Source organism: Hypomesus nipponensis, chromosome 4, assembly GCF_054491055.1.
Source record: "Hypomesus nipponensis isolate SF chromosome 4, ASM5449105v1, whole genome shotgun sequence".
Lineage (NCBI taxonomy): Eukaryota > Metazoa > Chordata > Actinopteri > Osmeriformes > Osmeridae > Hypomesus > Hypomesus nipponensis.
In genome coordinates, this window is record NC_140364.1 from 7,163,052 (window position 1) to 7,181,006 (window position 17,955).

A 17,955-nucleotide genomic window follows, 5' to 3' on the forward strand; every position below is an offset into this window, starting at 1 on the left:
TGTTAGCTCGCCCAGAGGGATTTGACAATAAAAACAGAATAATGGACTGCACGATTAGGAGAAAACATCAAATGGTATTGCTCCACACAACGCACAAATACTCCCACGCATGCGCACACGCACACACAAAAGTACACACCTATTTTTGGGAGACTCCATTTAAATGACACACGTTTGGCCAAGTGGAGGTCATTTGCATGTGAATGACACTGGGTTTAGTGATGTTGCGAGGGGGAATGATTCATCAATGTGGTGACCTTGCAGAGAGTCCCCCACAGCTCACTACCTGACTGCCTCACTGCTTCACTGCCTCTTTCAGCACAGAGTGCAGCTGGAGGCAGCAGGCAGCCTCACCTGCCTCCTGGGAAAGGGGAGGGAAACAAAAGGCTTTGTTGTGTCAGAGTCGGTCGGTACAGGGAAAGATAGGAGAAAAATGAAAGAGAGAAGATGGAAGGGAATGAAAGGCCAAACAGCTTGCGAACGCTCTCTGTGTTTTCAAAAGGTTTCGCGAGCGGAGACTGTGAAGTTGGAAGGGCAGGGAAATTCACAAGCTCCTCTTTCCTTCAGCGTGGGGCTGTGGCCCTAACAAAAACAACAAAGTCATTAGCCTCGAGTTGTATCCGGCCTCCTGGAGTGAAAGAGGTCAGGTACACTGGTCCAAAGATCCTCCAACATACCCACCCGCTGTCTATCTGTCTATGTGTTCCTCCAGCATCCAGGCCCGTAGATAGTGACTTGTGTCTGGGCATGGCCCCCAGCACCACCCAGCTGTGCCACATCGCCTGTCCTGTGGAGTGTGACGTGTCTTCCTGGAGCGCCTGGGGCCCCTGCACCTTCGAGAACTGCCAGGACCAAGCAGCCAAGAAAGGTAGGCAGACATCAGCCACGAGACGTCCTCCTCAGTAGAGAGTCTCGCTCGTTAAAATGTACGGCAGTATCCGGCGTCGACCTCTATCATGTCACTGTTTCTAATCAATGTCAGGCTATATTGAAGGGTGTATTGACATTTGTGAACATACAGTCTGTGTTCCCACACAAAGTCTTTGTTTTGTTGAATTTGTCCAAATGTGAGTTATGACTGTGAGTGGAGTCTCACAATGGGCTGTCTTCACCGCCCCTCCCTGCCCTGAGACACTTCAAGCTTGCGGCGTGTGTAATGATCTTTAAAAGACCTAAAATAAAACAAAAACACACAGCATATGTGTCATCCAAAATAAACTCTACTTTAGAATATGGAAATGGGGATCAAATGTGAACATCTACAGAAGTCGTAATTTGAGGCGAAAGGCTGCCGACAAGTCATTTGTTGATGTATTAACTACAGCGGGTGTTTGTAGTGGCTGTGCAGCACATGAGGCAGGTCCCACAGCTGTCATTAACAGACTTAATGACAGAAAGAGATGCAGGCCTCCTCATTATCACCAAGCCCTATGGTGTTCATGCCCTGGAAAAGAAGGAAAGACAAGTGACAAAGGGAAAGAGAAAAAGAGAGAGTGAGGAACAGACAAACAGACAATCAGGCAGACAGACGGGTGGGTGGCTGCTTGACGGACAGACAGAAGGACAGCAGTGGGGGGGGGGGGGGGGGCGGTGACGGAGGGCGGAGGTGGAAGGGGGTTTGGTGTTGGCGTTGTCCCTTTCTCCCTCTTTGTTAGACGACGTGACAGTTGGTGCTAGTCCATCAGCCAGGCTGACACGCTCGCTGGCTCAGCCCTTAATTATCGCGGGAACAGCGGCCTCCGCAATGACTGATGCATATTGACTCTCCCTTAATGAAGCGCCTCAAATGTGGGGGGATGGCTGGAAATTCTCCTCGATGCATCTTAATGATGGATCCTCTCACTCTGGTTCCGCCATCGTGCGCCGTTTCCTGCTTGATGTCATAAAACTCACACACTCGAGACACACACACACACACACACACGGAGACTTGACTGTGTAAACACTGGCTCTCATTATCGAGAGAGATGTGGACTCTCTGGGATCGTCTCGGTCTTAAATCTTCTTTATCCACCTGACACGGAGCATGAACGTCATCGTGCTGCGGTGCCCAGCCTTAGCTTAGCAAACGTTTGTCACTGTGTGTTTTGGCTGGCAGAAGGAGTACAGGCTGAGATTGGATCTAGACAGATTTGATGAATCCCAGGAACAAACCGTCTCGCTAATGAGAGATCTGCTGTGCTTGTGGCCGTGCACACACACACACACACACACACACACACACATACACACCAGCCTACATCAGTCACTAAATATGGTTTGATTTTAGTATTTGCCTGTGCGCAGGACAGAGAACCCTCCTGCTCTAAGGCGAGGGGCTTCTTCCAATATTCACACCTTGCTGTCCCTCACTGAGATCCAGGCAGTGGCTGATCCCTGGGCTCCCCAGGCCCCCTCCCGCTCCTCCCACACCCTAAACCCTCCAGATGAAACCCCAACCCCAGCCCTCCGGCACATGACAATACACGTTCGGCTGACCCGCCCGATTGAATAACAGTGCGAGGGAGAAGAAGAAAGAGAAGGGGATAGAAATAATCAGAGAGGAGATTGAGCGGTCCCCACCTGAGTCCTGCAGGCACCCCGCTGCCCTCCTGCCTTATCTGGCCCAGGCAGCGGGGTGATTAGGGCCCCAGGCTGGGGGGAAGGTGACCTTGGGCTGGGCATGGGTTCTCATGGTTCCCCCCCCCCCCCCCCCCACACACCCCCAGGTCTCCCTGGGCCCCAGGCTCTGCTCGCACGCCCTTCATCAGAGCCATATACCCAATCCCTGCCGTATTAATGGATTGCTGCATACATTAGTCACTTTGGGTAAAAGCCGGCGTAATGAGGGAAGAATAATAATAATCATTATGAGGAGCTGTTCCTGTAATTCCTCTCATCTGTGTGGCTTAATGGCCTGTCATGTTAATGCAACGTTACGGGTTCTCATCAAAGGCACACTGTGACCGTCGGGGGAAGTTCATGTTTTGAAGTTGCTCAGATGGCTTGAGTGTACACCACAGAACAAGTGTGGCTCCGTGCACACCTGACAGAAGCAGGGGCAGAGCGGCCTTCATCACCTCTCTGACTTCCTGTTGCTCTCCGGCAGGTTTCAAACTGAGGAAGAGGAGGATCGCCAATGAGCCCACGGCCGGCACGGGGAATTGCCCACACCTGGTGGAGGCAATACCATGTGACGACCCCAGCTGCTACGATTGGCTGCTGGTGAGACTGGAGGAGTGCGTCCCGGACAATGAGAAAGAGTGCGGGCCGGGGACACAGGTCCCACAAGTGCAGTGCATCAACAGTGATGGTAAGCAGAAAGGACAAGTCAGAGACATTTATATTTACATTGTCATTTAGCAGACGCTCTTATCCAGAGCGATTTACAGTAAGTACAGGGACATTCCCCCGAGGCAAGTAGGGTGAAGTGCCTATTCCAAGGACACAATGTCATTTGGCATGGCCGGGAATTGAACCAGCGATCTTTTAATTATTGGCCCGATTCTCTAACCGCTCAGCCACCTGACTCCTAAGACACAAACAGAATCACATCCTTCGGTTCACACCTTTGGGATAGGCAACAGACTTGTTGATTTTATATTAGATTTTCCTCTAGTAAGTTCTCGAGGAGAGTAAGGTAAAGACCAACATCTGTGTGCTGTAACGTGATTAGGATCATAATCGAATGAGTTCATTACCATACGAGGAGAAAGCCCTAGCTTGTTTTGAGGATGTGTACAATATGTTTCTGCTCACAGACGCAGATTGCTGTGTGCCTGTGCTTCTTGGTCTTTCCTTGAACCGGCACTGCTGGGCCTTAGCCCTGGACTGGTGCCCAACATATATAATTGCTGTTTTTGTAGCTGTTATACGTTTTGTTGTTGTTTTTGTGGTTTTAAGATTACACAGGTCTGTTGAGGCTTGTGCCAGTGTTTGTATTTGCACTGTGTCAATGAGAGTGTGTCAATGCGTGTGTATGCGTGCGTGTGCGTGCTTGTGTGTGTGTGCTTGAGGGCCTGACTGAAGCCAAGCTAGCTCCAGCCTGCTGCCTTGTGTCCCTGGGGCCAGGCACAAGTGACTGGCTGTAATTGTGCTGGCTGAGAGGATGAGGCACTGGGAGAGCTGTGCTGGCACTGCCTGAGGGATCACACACACACACACACACACACACACAGTGTGTACTGGGTACTGCATCTGTTTTTTAAATTCTCTCCAAATGAATCTGGGCAACAGAGGCAGAGTTCTGTTAGTTTGACATCAAAGACTTACTCCCATATTTGCTGTGTTTGGAAGGAATGCCCTCTTGTAATGCATATTTACCAGACACAGCAGGTACAAACTGAAGTACCCTTTGTCTCTCTCTCTCTCTCTCTCTCTCTCTCTCTCTCTCTCTCTCTCTCTCTCTCTCTCTCTCTCTCTTTCATACTCTCTGTCTTTTTTTGTTTCACTCTCTCTGTCTGTAACACTCCCACACACAGACCAAGTGACAATCTCACCATTGTGTGCTGTTAGATGATCTTTTCTTGTTAATGATTTTTTTTTCTCCTAACCAACTAAAAACAAAGAAAAGACACAAAAAAAAAATATTATCAGAGGCAGTCTGATACAGGGCAAACATTTGTTATTGTGTTCCTAGAGAAAACCATACTAATGCATTTTTAATATGATCTGGGAGGTTCATTTTGGTTGAGTACACCAAGGAGACTTGTCCGTACGGATGACTTGAAGTCTAATTTCAATAATTTGATTTACCTGACTACCTGACTTGATTAATTTCAACAGTATATCTGACTCAATTTCTGAACAACGAAAGCAGTAAGGAGTGTGAATCCCAAGCCTAATGGACATACACAATCCAAATTGGACCTGCCTAATTCATTTAAGGGCTATAAGCTTGGGTACTAAAAAGACAAAGGAATTGAGATGGCAATATGAGATGACTACCACTGTGACCTTCTCTTTTCACACTATTGTGTTGTGTTAGAAGGAATTCCACATTGCATTAATGATTCAATTATGGACTATGAGTTATAATTGTATTTTGCCATCCCCCATTCCCCATCCCCCCTCCCACCCCCACCCTCCCTTCTGTAGCTCTATTCGATTTTTGAATTTGAATCTAGCAATTATAGAGGACATTCCTGTTGCATGGCATACAGGCAGTTAATGAGACCTCAGGGGAATGAGAGTGAGAGGAGAGGCAAGTAGAGGGAGGGAGGGAGGGAGGGAGGGAGGGAGGGTGGGAGGGAGGGAGGGAGGGAGGGAGGGAGGGAGGGAGGGAGGGAGGGAGGGAGGGAGGGAGGGAAGGAGGGAGGGAGGGAGGGAGGGAGGGAGGGAGGGAGGGCGTTTGCACTCCTCAATCAGTTTCCATATTATGGTCGTAATCAAGGTTCCCATTCAGCACCATCGCTCCCTCCGTGCTGCCTGCATGCCTGTCACCGTGGCGATAATTGCCGTCATCTCTCGGTCAAACAGAGAGATGCTGAGTTGAGCTGGGTACTAGATTTATGCCTCGGCTATTTCCCATCTCTGTGTTCCTTCTTATAAAATAGATCATAAACAACTTTCATTTCGAAGGATTTATCCCCAGCACTCTCTGTACACAGCCCACTCAGTCTGCAATGCTTCATAGATACAGCACCGCACTGTATGTTTCCATGCATACAAACACACAACTGGAAGCTGTATTGCTCTAAGGGACACCTCCCATTTTTTCCGAACATTAAGATCCCAAGGAATGAGCGGAATGAGATACATTGCTGATGTAAAATAATAAAACACCAGCCCTCTCCCAGACACTCTCCTTTACTTCTTTCTTTCCATCCCTCCATCCCTCCTATTCCACCGGGTAGCTGTGTTATATTGACCCATTTAGTTATGCAGTTAACAAGCCCAGGTGGCTGTCGGAGAACAGGAAGAAGAGAGATGAAAAAAACAGATTAAGTTTGAGGTGACCTCTCCATACCCCTTTCCCTCTCTGCAAGGCACTCTACTGAGCTACACAGCAGGCTTGTTTTTTCCTCACGGCACCCTGTTGAATCAGACTTATTGCTAAATTAGATTACGTGTGCCTGCTCCACTCTGTCGAGTTGGATTCGGTCTGCCTTTCTTCCCCATTATCTCCGAGTGTGTGTGAGAGAAGCAATCTTTCTCGGATGTGGCAGACGCTGAATGGAGAGGATGTCAGACACTGGCTGGTACATTTCCGTCAGCGGAGGTTCAGACACAGGTAGAGAACACCGCTTGACTCGTCTGATGTGTGTACCGTTAAAAGGAAACTTGTTCTTTTGATCGCCTGGGCGCCTCCCAAAATCGGGGCCAGACGAATAGATGTGAGCTTTTTGCAGATTTCTTATTTGGGGAGTTTTGCTGAATGGATTTGTGACACTAACCAGACCCAGAGATTGAGTGTATTGTCTGAGAGGAAGGTTTCTTTGGGGGGGGTTGACATGTTAACACATAACTGTTTCCTTGTGGGTGCATAATTGACAGTAGCCAGACTCACATTGTTCCCGTAATAGGACATCCTCTGAATCATCAGTGTTACACAAACACTTTCATGATCTTCTCCCATCATCCATCACCAGGATGGGATCCATTCAGCCCCCCCACCCCCATCAGTGACCCCCCCCCATCCCCCAGGGCCCCCAGGTGGCCCTATCGGTCCCTCTTGTCTGGACCTTATTGATCCCCTGTTGTTTGCTGCTGATGGAAATTGATTTGTTGGTTCCCTGGGGTTCCAGAAGTGTCATCTGACTCACTGCTTCCTCATCCTGGCTCAATGGGATTTTATTTGAACTGATATGGCCCATGGCAGGGTGATGGGATCGGGTGGAGGGTGGAGGAAGGTGGGGTTGGGGGTTGGGGGCAGTGGGGTAGATCTCAAGATCAATACAATCCAGTTAGTGGCGAGGCTCACTGTGTTTTAAGTGAGCCAAAAAACCTTGAAAGGACCTCAAATGTCTAAATCCCCTGTTTTTTCTATAAGCCGTTTAGGACGATCCACACTGAGGCCTAGGGTGGTCTCAGATTCAGCCTTTCTATTTGACATTAACTGCCCAATGCTCTCCAACCTGCTTCCTGGAAAGCTACTTTGTAGGTTTTTGCTCCAGACAGAATCTACTATAGCACACCTGATTCAAAATGTTTCAGGTTAGTTATAACTGGGGTGGGAGCAAACATCTATGGTAAAGGAAGCTATGTTCTCCAGGAACCAGGTTGGAGAGTCCTGGCCTCAGGGTAATCAATGTAGCAGCTTTAAAAAGGCCCGCCAGAACTAGGTTTCCCCCAGCAAACCTCAATTTGTGACGGACAAGCTGAAAATATCTCGCTCAGTAATGTACTTGGCTCTGTTTTGGCTCTGAGAGGATTCTCTTTCATTCATGTTTTCAAACACCATGGCCTTTTTTACACTTTCCTCAGCTCAGCGCTGTCTCCTCTAATTTCCCTACACGTGTGCAGAGGAGGAGAATAATGTTGTATTAATGCATACTGGAAGCTGCTGAACTTCAGCTGAACCCCTCTCTTTATGCTGTGGCCGTTTCCACACTTTTACCGTTGGGTTTTAAAAACACAGGGATATGGGCATCACGGTATATATTCCTTATTTAAAATAATTAAAAAATGATTCTACTTGTGCATTTCTAGCAGTTTACCTACCAAAGATGTCTTTCTATTAAACGCACATATCTATATTTCAGAATGTTAAAGGCCAGTGTTAAGCATAAGTCGGTCAGTGTCAAACCCAAATGAGATCGGCGGAAGACTGAACATTTCATCCGTGTTCGGATAACGATTGAACCCTGACCCTAACGGTCTCCCATCAGCAACATGGTCTGATACAGCAGATGCAGCGGGATTTATTTAACGCGTGTAAGCCTCTGTCTCAAGGACGCATTCGCCTCAGAGTTTATTTATTTTTTCTCTTTCTTGCCGGCTATCAAAGTCATGAGACGCAGATTACACCGATTAATGCCTGACTAAATCTGAAAGTCAAAGTAGCATAAACCTCAGTATTTATGCATGAGGTCATAAATGGTGTTGTTGCAGGAGCTGTTATCACATTGGTGTGTTTCCCTGAGTCTGACAGTTCTGACTGGAGTTTGTGTTTGTCTGAAAAGCTAGGCTACAGTTGTGTAGAGTAGCATGTTGTAAACATACTGTCGATAACGTACTTTTTCTTTTCAGTCATTGATACTGTATGCATCACTGCTTAGTGGAACACAAGTGTGTCGACACATGTGAGGCTGACGCATCCAGGCTCTCTTCCTCACAATCTCTCTCTCTCTCTCTCTCTCTGTCTCAGTGCGTGTGTGTGAGATATATATATATATATATATATATATCTCACACACACGCACACACTTTCTGTCTCTTTCTCTCTCCCTCATGCTCTCCGTCTGTCTGTCTGTGCGCGTGTGTAGGGGAGTACGTGGACCGACAGCTGTGTCGCGATGCCATCCTGCCCATGCCCGTGGTGTGTGAGGTGCCGTGCCCCAAGGACTGTGTGCTGAGCCCCTGGACATCCTGGACCCAGTGCTCCCACACCTGCTCAGGGAAGAACACGGAGGGCAAGCAGACCAGGGCTCGATCCATCCTGGCCTACAACGCAGGCCAAGGTAAGTCCAAAGCACACACACACACACACACTAGAACACACAGACACACTAGTACACCCACCCACAAATCACAGGAGACACTTCTAGATTGTCTAAGCTGGCTGCTGTGGCAAGTGCTCCCCCACCTGTCTTTGTCTTGAGCGGTGTACTCCCAGTAGAATGTCAACACTTAATGAATTCTTCTGGATGCTTCTCTGCAGCCACTGCCCAGGTTGTGGCTTGGGTAACGGTGATGCATGGTAAGGAGATGTGTCGTTTTAGACTAGAGGGTAGCCAGCTTGATAGACGTCAAGTGGTTTGAGGTGACTTTCAGCCATGTTTACTGTAGATGCCCAGTGCTTAGTATTTATGTCTGTCAGAAATGCTCTCATTTCGGTCACAGGGTTGATAACTTCTGCATTTTGCCGTCCTCTCAAGGTCTGTCACAGGTGCCAAAGGTCCCTGCTCTCTTCGGTATAAGCATCTCCTTTGCTCTCAAACAAACGTAGAACGTCCTAGAGGTTTCTGCTGATGTAGAAAATGCTCCCTTCACATCATTTAGTAGTAGATGCATCTGTAAGTAGATAGCATGTAGATATTCGGCTACCAGGATGGCAGTCTATCCCTTCCCATGTCTGCTGGCTCAGCAATAACTCCTTGCTCGGGGAGGACCAAAAAAAGCCCTTGACTGTGTGTAGTGGTGTAGTGTAGTCCAAGTAATGAGGGTTCCTTAGTGCTTGAGTGCTGTAAACCCCCTGGTGAGCGGAGCTGTGGATGGGAGAGTGTGATAGGGCAACGATGCCATGTGAGAGAGTGAGAGATGCTCCGGGCCCCCCCCGGACCCCCCCCCTCCCCTAACTAACAGTCAGCCACTTCACAGCCCACTTACACCAAAAGCCCAAGCACCATAGACTAGACACAGAGTGATAACAGGCATGTGTGGGTTGTAATGGGATGTTTTACAGCCCCTGCTGTTGTAGTAGTAGTGGGTTCTCCCACCGGCAGGTTCTCTAGACGCCATCGTGGGGCTTTTTACAAGGCTTCCAGCCTTTACGCACGGATACAATCAAGTGTTATTGATGGCGCGCTGACTTTGGGAAGATATGCCGGAACACCATAGAGTATGAGTACTCGCTGAATTTCCTTTCCAATGATTCAGCAGACACTATCTACTATAGATATCAAGCAGGCTGGTGTGTGTGCATGCGTGTGTTTCTGCATGTGCCAGCCAAGCTGGTGTATGTGTGTCTGTTTTTACAGTCATGCTCGTGTCTCTGTGTGTGTCAGTACCCAGCATGCACTTCTGCATCCCCGCTCAGTCCCGGCTCAGTCAATCCGCCAGCGCAAAGCAACAGAGCTGCTCATACTGTCTCCTAATTCAGGCTAAGCACGTAGCGACCCCCAAGCTAAGTAATTACACCGGGCCTCGAACACCCCTTTGGTAGTGACACACAGGATTAACACACGGACAAGACACCGCTCAGAGAGAGAGAGAGAGAGAGAGAGAGAGGTCCTCTCTATTGGGAGAGATACCGGGGCCTGCACCTCGGAGGGGAACTAGGAACACTTCCTGTGAAGAAATAAGAAACACCATATTTGCAGAGCTCAGATTTGAGACACCCTCCACTTGCTCCAGATTCAATTTTCATACACACCTCACTAGATAAATTGGTGACACTTGCACCTTCAAGTGCCGATAAAACTGTCTCATTTAAACACAGAGTACAGTGGCATCAATAATGTCATCACAAATGAGCTCTCCAACGAGCTTGCCAGCTGATTAATGAACATTGGGATGAAATCCAATAATATCTTTTATGAATTGCCCAGTGAAGGGCATCGGCCTGCCTGCCTGCCGGTGATCAATTGTTTCTTCTATCTCTGCGGCCCTCGACGGAAGAAAGAGCAGCGGCCCTCCAAGTGTGGCCTTATCTGCTTGTTCCCACTCCAGCATCGATTGGTTGTTCTCGCTCAATGCCTATCGCCCAGGTAACGGCTGACCTTCCCCTGGAGGCGGCCTGTTTCCCTGGGGCGACGGTGGCAGCTAATGACAAGCCTATGTGGTGGTGGTGATGGTAGTGGGGCTGGAGGGGTAGAGGGCTGGGGGTTCACGTCCTGTCCCCTTCAAGTTATTGTCCCCCTGCCCCCTATAACTCATATCTGTCTGTGCCCCCTAAGGGAGAATACCTGGTTATCTTTGTCACTCTGCTTTGGTTTGTATTTTTTTAACCCAGTGAGAGAAATCAAAGGAAAGACAGAGATAAAGAAAAAACCTCTCTCTCTCTCTCTCTCTCTCTCTCTCTCTCTCTCTCTCTCTCTCTCTCTCTCTCTCTCTCTCTCTCTCTCTCTCTCTCTCGCACACACACACATTCATGCAGTAAAGCTGCATGAATTATTTGGATGAGATGAGCTGAAAGAGAGAGCCTTTGAATGGAATACCTCTGGTTCCTCTGCTCCATTGTGTTAGCATCACAGAGAGATACACCCAACTGGCTGAGAAGGTGTCCAGCATACAGCCTTTCATCCCTACCCCTCCTATACAGTACCTACACACATGACATACCCATCGAGGTACAGCATTTTAAGGTCTATTGTCTTTTATGCATGTGGGTGTGCGTTCCTTCGTCTACACGTGTGTGCCTGTGTCCTTTCATGTATGCCCGTGTGTGGGTGTGTTCGTTCATGTGTGTTTGTGTGTATTCGTTCATGTGTGTGTGCTCCTTCATTCACGGGTGTGTGTGCATGTGCGTGTGTGCCAGGTGGAGTCCAATGCCCGAACATCAGCGCCCTGCAGGAGGCCCGGAGCTGTAACGAGCACCCGTGCACCGTGTACCACTGGCAGACCGGGCCCTGGGGCCAGTGCATCGAGGACACCTCCATCCCCGCCCCCAACTCCTCTGTGGGGCGGGCCCGGGGCGACGACGCCACCTGCTCCGTGGGCATGCAGACGCGCAAGGTCATCTGCGTCCGCGTCAACGTGGGCCAGGTGCCGCCCAAAAAGTACGTGCGGGTCCCCCTCTCTCCCATTGGGCGCAGATGAGCGTTAGCTCGATCCTAATGTCCTGAAACGACGCCATTAGAAGCAAATGGCTGAGACAGAATGTGCTGCCGAGTGGTTATGCTGATGTGCTGCTTCTGATAGCCGGCGCAGATGCTTCCTGTTACGGTTGCACGTTCGCCCCACGGCTCCCGCCTTCCTCGTCCTCCAACAGAGCACTCCCGGCCCGGCCTTCATAAAAGACCTTATGTAGCGTTAGTATTAAAAAAAAGCGCCAAGCCTTTTTTTCGAACCACCGTCCGCCCATGGGCCAGTGCCGTTGCCAGCGCCTGTCGCTCCCTTGTCGCTGGCATCTGGCTGAGGTGTGAGATGAGGAGCACTCGGGGCTCGTTGTTTTAAGCATCTGGGTCTTTTTTACCCCACCCCGAGGCATCCGCTGGGGAGAGGAGTTCTCTATTTATTTCATTCAGCTTGATAGTTGCATTATTCTGGCAGGCACGCGAAGGAGCGCTCAGGCAGCCTCGCTCAGTCCCATGCTGAGTATGGAGATGAGCCCGGGGTGGGTTCCGGCTCTACCCCCCCACCCCCCACACACACACACAAATCTCCTCTCCCCCCCAGCCCCCCTCCTCCTCCCAACCAGGATTCTCTACCCAGAGTTCCACAGTGCTGCCACATGCTGAGAAGCACGAGTCTATCTACGAAATAGGAGCACATTAGGATGCGCCAGGAATCCGAGTTTGTTGTCATGGCTGCGAGCCGTCACATCAGCCTCTTAAGCAGTAGGAGCCAATCATCAATAAACCAATGACTACTGGTCTAGAAATAAACTGCGGAAAGAAAACCGCTAAGACCGATAAACGCTGTAGGTATGTGAAATGTATTTTATGGATGAGTATCATCGTGGGTTTTAATCACGCGCACACACACACAAACTCCCGCTGTCGAGGTACATGACTGAACACAGCCCGTGAGGGAGCTTCCAGCATGGTTTCTTTGGCAGAGATCCAGGTTGTAGTTTTTGTTTTTTTTAAGAGGCTGAAGTGCTTTTTGTGGCCCTGGTCCTTTGTATGTATGAGGCTGTATGAAGCATCTAGATGTTGTGATTTCAGGTGCCCAGAGAGTCTCCGTCCAGACACCGTGCGCCCCTGTCTCCTGCCCTGCAAGAGAGACTGCATAGTCACCCCCTACAGCGAGTGGAGCCCCTGTCCAGCTGCATGCCAAGCAGGTATGCTGTTATTTCCCTGCATGTCTAATCACTTAGAGCTACGATGCATAACGATGCACTACCAGATGTACTACTGAATGTATAATAAACAAGAGGCAAAGGTTTGGTTACTTGGTTACTTAAAATAATCTCTGTAAGTATTTTTAGTTAAGGAATTGTCGAAGAAAAACACAGAAAAACACAGTTGCCAAGCGACCTTCTCTCTAAAAAGCTTTAAAAGTTCTAACAAGCACTGTTCTGGGCAATTTGGAAGTGGTTTGCCAGTCACAGTAATCGTGTTGAGAGCTGAGCACGCTTGTTAAGATAGGAATCTCTGTGATTTATTTTCCCTGGAGTCGTTTGGTACTGTCTGAAATATTGATACGACTTATATCCTTTCAGAAACAACTACTCTATTCAAACAGCTTGATCTTTTTTTTCAGTTGTTTCAAAAGTTGTTTTAATTGGGCAGCCATCTTGTTAAACTTGCCATCCGTTTGCTTCCATCCTTGCTTTATGGATGAGAATCTCTGTGCATAATCATTTAAAAGCCCTCACAGCTGTCAAAGAGTCTCCCACACTACCCACAAGGACTCTGGATTCTACTATACAATACAGCTATATAGATATGGGCTTCATAGAAAATGAACAACCCTACTAAATAACCCTACACCCACGCCCACAGAAGTGGGTGGCCACAGAAGAGCTCAGATACAGATTAAGATCAATATTGCGAGCTGCATTTCTGTAGTCTCCCTGAGAGCTGGCCAAGTCACTGGCAGCCATAGCGAGCGAGGCGGTGGAGCAACTCGGAAAACCAACTGTGCTTCGTTATGTTTCAGTGTTCATCATGGGCACGTTTAATGAAACACTGCTCACACAAATGAAAGTCACCAGCACACAAACGACTTTTATTTTTCAAGGACCTTTTCAAGAAACTGTGATATGCAAGGGATCACGTAAGGAGGCATTCCATCTCAAATCAATTTCTTGGTAGACTAGGAGGCTGTAGACCGATGCCTTAATGCCGTTGGCTCTCTGTGTACTGCTGCGTGAAGTACTGACCGTGTGGGATGTTCTTGCTCCTGTAAGGTGGCAACACCAAAAGGAAACAATCGAGGAAGCGTCTGATCATCCAGCCGCCTGCCAACGGGGGCCAGGACTGTCCCGAGGTCCTGACCCAGGAGAGGGACTGCGATGCTCCCTCCCTCTGTCAGGGCTTCAGGTAACACTCCATTCTAGAACATTGTAACATTTAGGTAACACTTTATTCCGGAACATTCCAACATTCCATCACCACTGTATGCCCTGTGAACTCATCATGAAGGAAAGAGGCTTCAAACTGCAGCATCAAACATCAGGAACAAGGGGTTAAACTACAATACTCGACAGTACTTAACGTAGCAAAATGAACAGTTTGGAAGGTGTTTAGAAAACGGATGTTTTGCGGGGAGCAGCAATGTAATGTTAGGTAATTCTTTTCAATGCATTTCAGGTGGAAGACCCACAAGTGGCGGCGGTGTCAGCTGGTCCCGTGGTCAGTTCGCCAGGACAGCCCTGGGGCTCAGGAGACCTGCGGGCCAGGCCTGCAGGCCAGAGGTAAGGAACGGCACCAATCCCCTCACACCTGGAAAAAACAACTTAGGCCAAGCCAAGATTGTTTTCCAGTGGGAGTGTGTGTGTGCTTGAGGATCAAATCAGTGTACCCACCAACTCGGCCGACTGGCTGGCAGGGTCCAAGAGGGAGTGTTGGTATCAAAGTATCACCCGAGGCTGCGTGCAACATTTATCTTTCCCGAAACGTTCCAGTCGGATGTTGAGGTCAAACCAACTCTAAGAAGCCTATTCGAATCCCTCCCTCCGGCCTGAGCTGAAGAGGACTTACATTTAGGTTCACCCCGTGGGCGGAGAGATCTCTTTGTTCAATACGTCGCCCCGCACACATCCAACACTTCAAATAGGAGAGTTCCATTTACAAGATGAAGGCTGAGAAAGGTGGACTCTGAGTGTTGTTTCCGACGCCTGAACAAGACCTCTATTAAGGCCTCGCAGACAGTAGCCATTATCTGATTCCCAGCACCTTGCTCCTCCATCTTGGCTCATGTCATTAGAAGCCATTACCTGTAATAGTATCCCTGTAGACATCGACAAAGGGCCTGAAGCAATTCAATACACATCTTTTACTTCTCACTCAGTGCCAATCTGTCTGGCTCGGTTGATGGTGGAGGTCAACAGGCTGCATGTGTGCGTGTGCGTGTGTGTGTGTGTGCCTTAGCGCTGCATTGCGTAGTGTGGAAGGAACATGTGGATATGCAAATATATTGATGTTCCTGTGCATCAATCCTGAATCAACCACATACTCATTTTACGAGTACCTCCTAAAGGTCTGTTTGTGAAACAGTGCTAATCAGTTGAGCCATCTACATCCATCCAGATAGCTGTCAGTTTAAGAGTGTCATGAGATTGGGATTATTGTCAAAGTGTCGCAAAGCTTCTTGTTCACCTTTGCCTCTTCCCCCTTCCTCGTTTCCCAGCGATCTCGTGTCGGAAGCAGGACGGCGGCCAAGCGGATGTTGGCTCCTGCCTCAAGTTCGCCAGCTCCATGCCCCCGCTAACTCAACCATGTCAGCTCCCTTGTCAGGACGACTGCCAGATGACCAGCTGGTCCAAGTTCTCTTCCTGCACGGCGGACTGTGTGGGGGTCAGGACCAGGAAGAGGATGCTTGTGGGTGAGTGGAGAGCTCACTTGAACTTTGACCTCTGGGCCAGGCAGCCTGTGAGATTATTATGAGACCGATGACTGATTGACAGGTTTAAAGGTGGCTGTCTTGTTAGGTTTCCTGAGGTGTTGGTGCCATCTGAGATTCCAACAGGGCCATGTGGGATAGGCATGTGTGTCTTTAGGTGTTTGGGATATACTGCTGTCAAACTTTTCCATGAAACCAGAATGTTTCCTGTTGTGTTTAAAAAAAGCAGGATGGAAGATTAACTAGCTTTGTTTTTATTCGAGGATGTCTCAATAAAAAGCATCTCTATCTCTTTCTCTCTCAGGAAAGAGTAAGAAGCGTGACCAGTGTAAGAACAACCAGGTTTACCCTCTGAGCGAGACCCAGTACTGCCCCTGCAACAAGTACAACGCCCAGCCAGTGGGCAACTGGTCGGACTGCATCCTCCCAGAAGGAGGTCGTGTGGAGGGCCAGCTGGGCATGAAGGTGCAGGGGGACATCAAGGAGTGTGGCCAGGGCTACCGCTACCAGGCCATGGTGTGTTACGACCAGGACAACCGGCTGGTGGAGACGTCGCGCTGCAACAGCCATGGTGAGTCCACACTGGCTCTCCCACACCACCCGCTCCCTGTCTAAACACCTCCCTAAAACACTACGGTGCCCAGAATGCACCTCTGTCGAAGGGCTAACAAGAGCTGATGCAATTAGAGAGGCTTTTGTTAGTGTTTTTGAGTGGGGCTCTTGCTCATTTGTTAGAGTCTCGTCCAATTACTTCGCAGCGCCGTTTTGTTGACTTAAGAGGTTGTTGTGCTTCAAGTCAAGTGTATAATTATTCTTCCAAATTACACATCTGTTTTATTGATTCTTTCTCATCCTGGCCTCATTTGACGTCAGACAAGAACATACTCATCTCACTGCGTCCTTTTATCAGTTCCTGATTGTAAATCCAATCAAGGGGAATCAATGAGGACACGGCAAGCCTGGCTCCGGTGCCCGCAGCCTAGATCTGTCAGAGTTCTCCTCGACCAGCCACATTAGCATTCCAGAGCAGACACGGTCGGAAGCAGGAGAGGGAATTAGGCATCACAGCGCTGTCGTATTCTCTGTGTTTGGCCGTGAAAGATGCAAGCTCACATCAAAGTGCTGAGCGCATGACTGGGACTTGGATAGCTCGGCCCCGAACCCATCCGCTTTATGACTCATAGGCAGACTCACAGCGTGATCCTGAGTAATAGAGGTTCAGCTTTGTGTGGAACCAGATGCTGCGAGCAGTTGCCACTGTTCTTGTGGCTCTGTCAGCAGCTGTTCCGGGACTCTAGTGGAGTATTGTGAATATGTACACTACACAACACACTGAGGGGTGGTTGTCATCTGTTGACATGTGGCCCGTGGCGATGGGGTAGGAGGGCAGTGAGGTGGGTCTGGTGGGGGTGATGTTGTTTACAGTGCTGTGGGTGAGTCAGGGATTTTGGTGAAACATCACCATTGCCTTCCCAGCGAAATTGGGTTTGTTGACGTCAACAGGGTGGCCAGACACACAGGAATTGCTTCTTTCTTCTAAAACCTTCAATGCTTCAGCATTCCTACCCGTACTGCACTACCCATGGCAGATGGGGGATATACAGCAATTCTTTTGGATCATATTAGATGGAATATTTTGAGTTTATTGAGTTCTTTGAGCTGAGGCCTAGAACTGTGTGTGCTTGCAGGTTACATAGAAGAAGCATGCATCATCCCCTGCCCGTCCGACTGCAAGCTCAGTGAATGGTCCAACTGGTCACGCTGTAGCAAGTCGTGTGGCAGTGGGGTCAAAGTACGCTCCAAGTGGTTGAGAGAAAAACCGTACAACGGTGGACGACCATGCCCCAAACTGGACCATGTTAACCAGGTAAGTAAGGAGGGGGAAAGGGGGGTCTCTGGTTCTCACCAAGCACACAGCAGGAGATCCCTGCCCCACTTGAAGGTTTCTTCACAAGAAGGATTCCTATGTGTTTAATACACGAGGAAACGACTCATAACACTGATTCCTTTTGATGAAGTCTGTGGCTTCACAGTGGTGGACATGTTTTAATTTCTTATTCAGCACCTAATTAAAGAAAGCTCAGCCCCGGTGACATAGAAGATTAAAGGGAGAGCAAATAATGTGATGAAACTTCCAGAACTTGTTGTATGCTGCTACCTCACGATTTGTTTGAACTCTTCTCCCTCCTCCTTGTTCTCTCTTCTTCTACTGGACGTTTGATCCCCTCGCCTCCTCAGGCACAGGTGAGTGGCAGAGTGGTCCTTGTTCTTCTAAGTCAAAATGAATTATTACCGACATCACTTTAGGTCCATAAAATATGCACAACTTACATGATCTCCCTGGCAACATGGAAAGACTGCCCCACACGTGTACTGTACATTGCAGCACACATCAGTCATACTACAGTAGTTCTCACACGTTTC

At 48.9% G+C, this 17,955-nt stretch overlaps 1 protein-coding gene across 1 annotated transcript in view; it reads left to right on the forward strand.

Annotated features, from left to right (window-relative positions):
* The window catches only part of thsd7aa (thrombospondin, type I, domain containing 7Aa), a 79,196-nt gene that overhangs the window by 43,349 nt on the left and 17,892 nt on the right, over positions 1–17,955 (forward strand). The window contains exons 5-15 of the mRNA XM_084695966.1: positions 713–868; positions 3,089–3,292; positions 8,406–8,600; positions 11,339–11,579; positions 12,690–12,805; positions 13,877–14,009; positions 14,280–14,383; positions 15,319–15,513; positions 15,836–16,102; positions 17,220–17,398; positions 17,770–17,775. Of these exons, the coding sequence (XP_084552092.1) occupies positions 713–868; positions 3,089–3,292; positions 8,406–8,600; positions 11,339–11,579; positions 12,690–12,805; positions 13,877–14,009; positions 14,280–14,383; positions 15,319–15,513; positions 15,836–16,102; positions 17,220–17,398; positions 17,770–17,775 (1,796 nt within the window). The remainder of the gene's footprint in view (positions 1–712; positions 869–3,088; positions 3,293–8,405; positions 8,601–11,338; positions 11,580–12,689; positions 12,806–13,876; positions 14,010–14,279; positions 14,384–15,318; positions 15,514–15,835; positions 16,103–17,219; positions 17,399–17,769; positions 17,776–17,955) is intronic.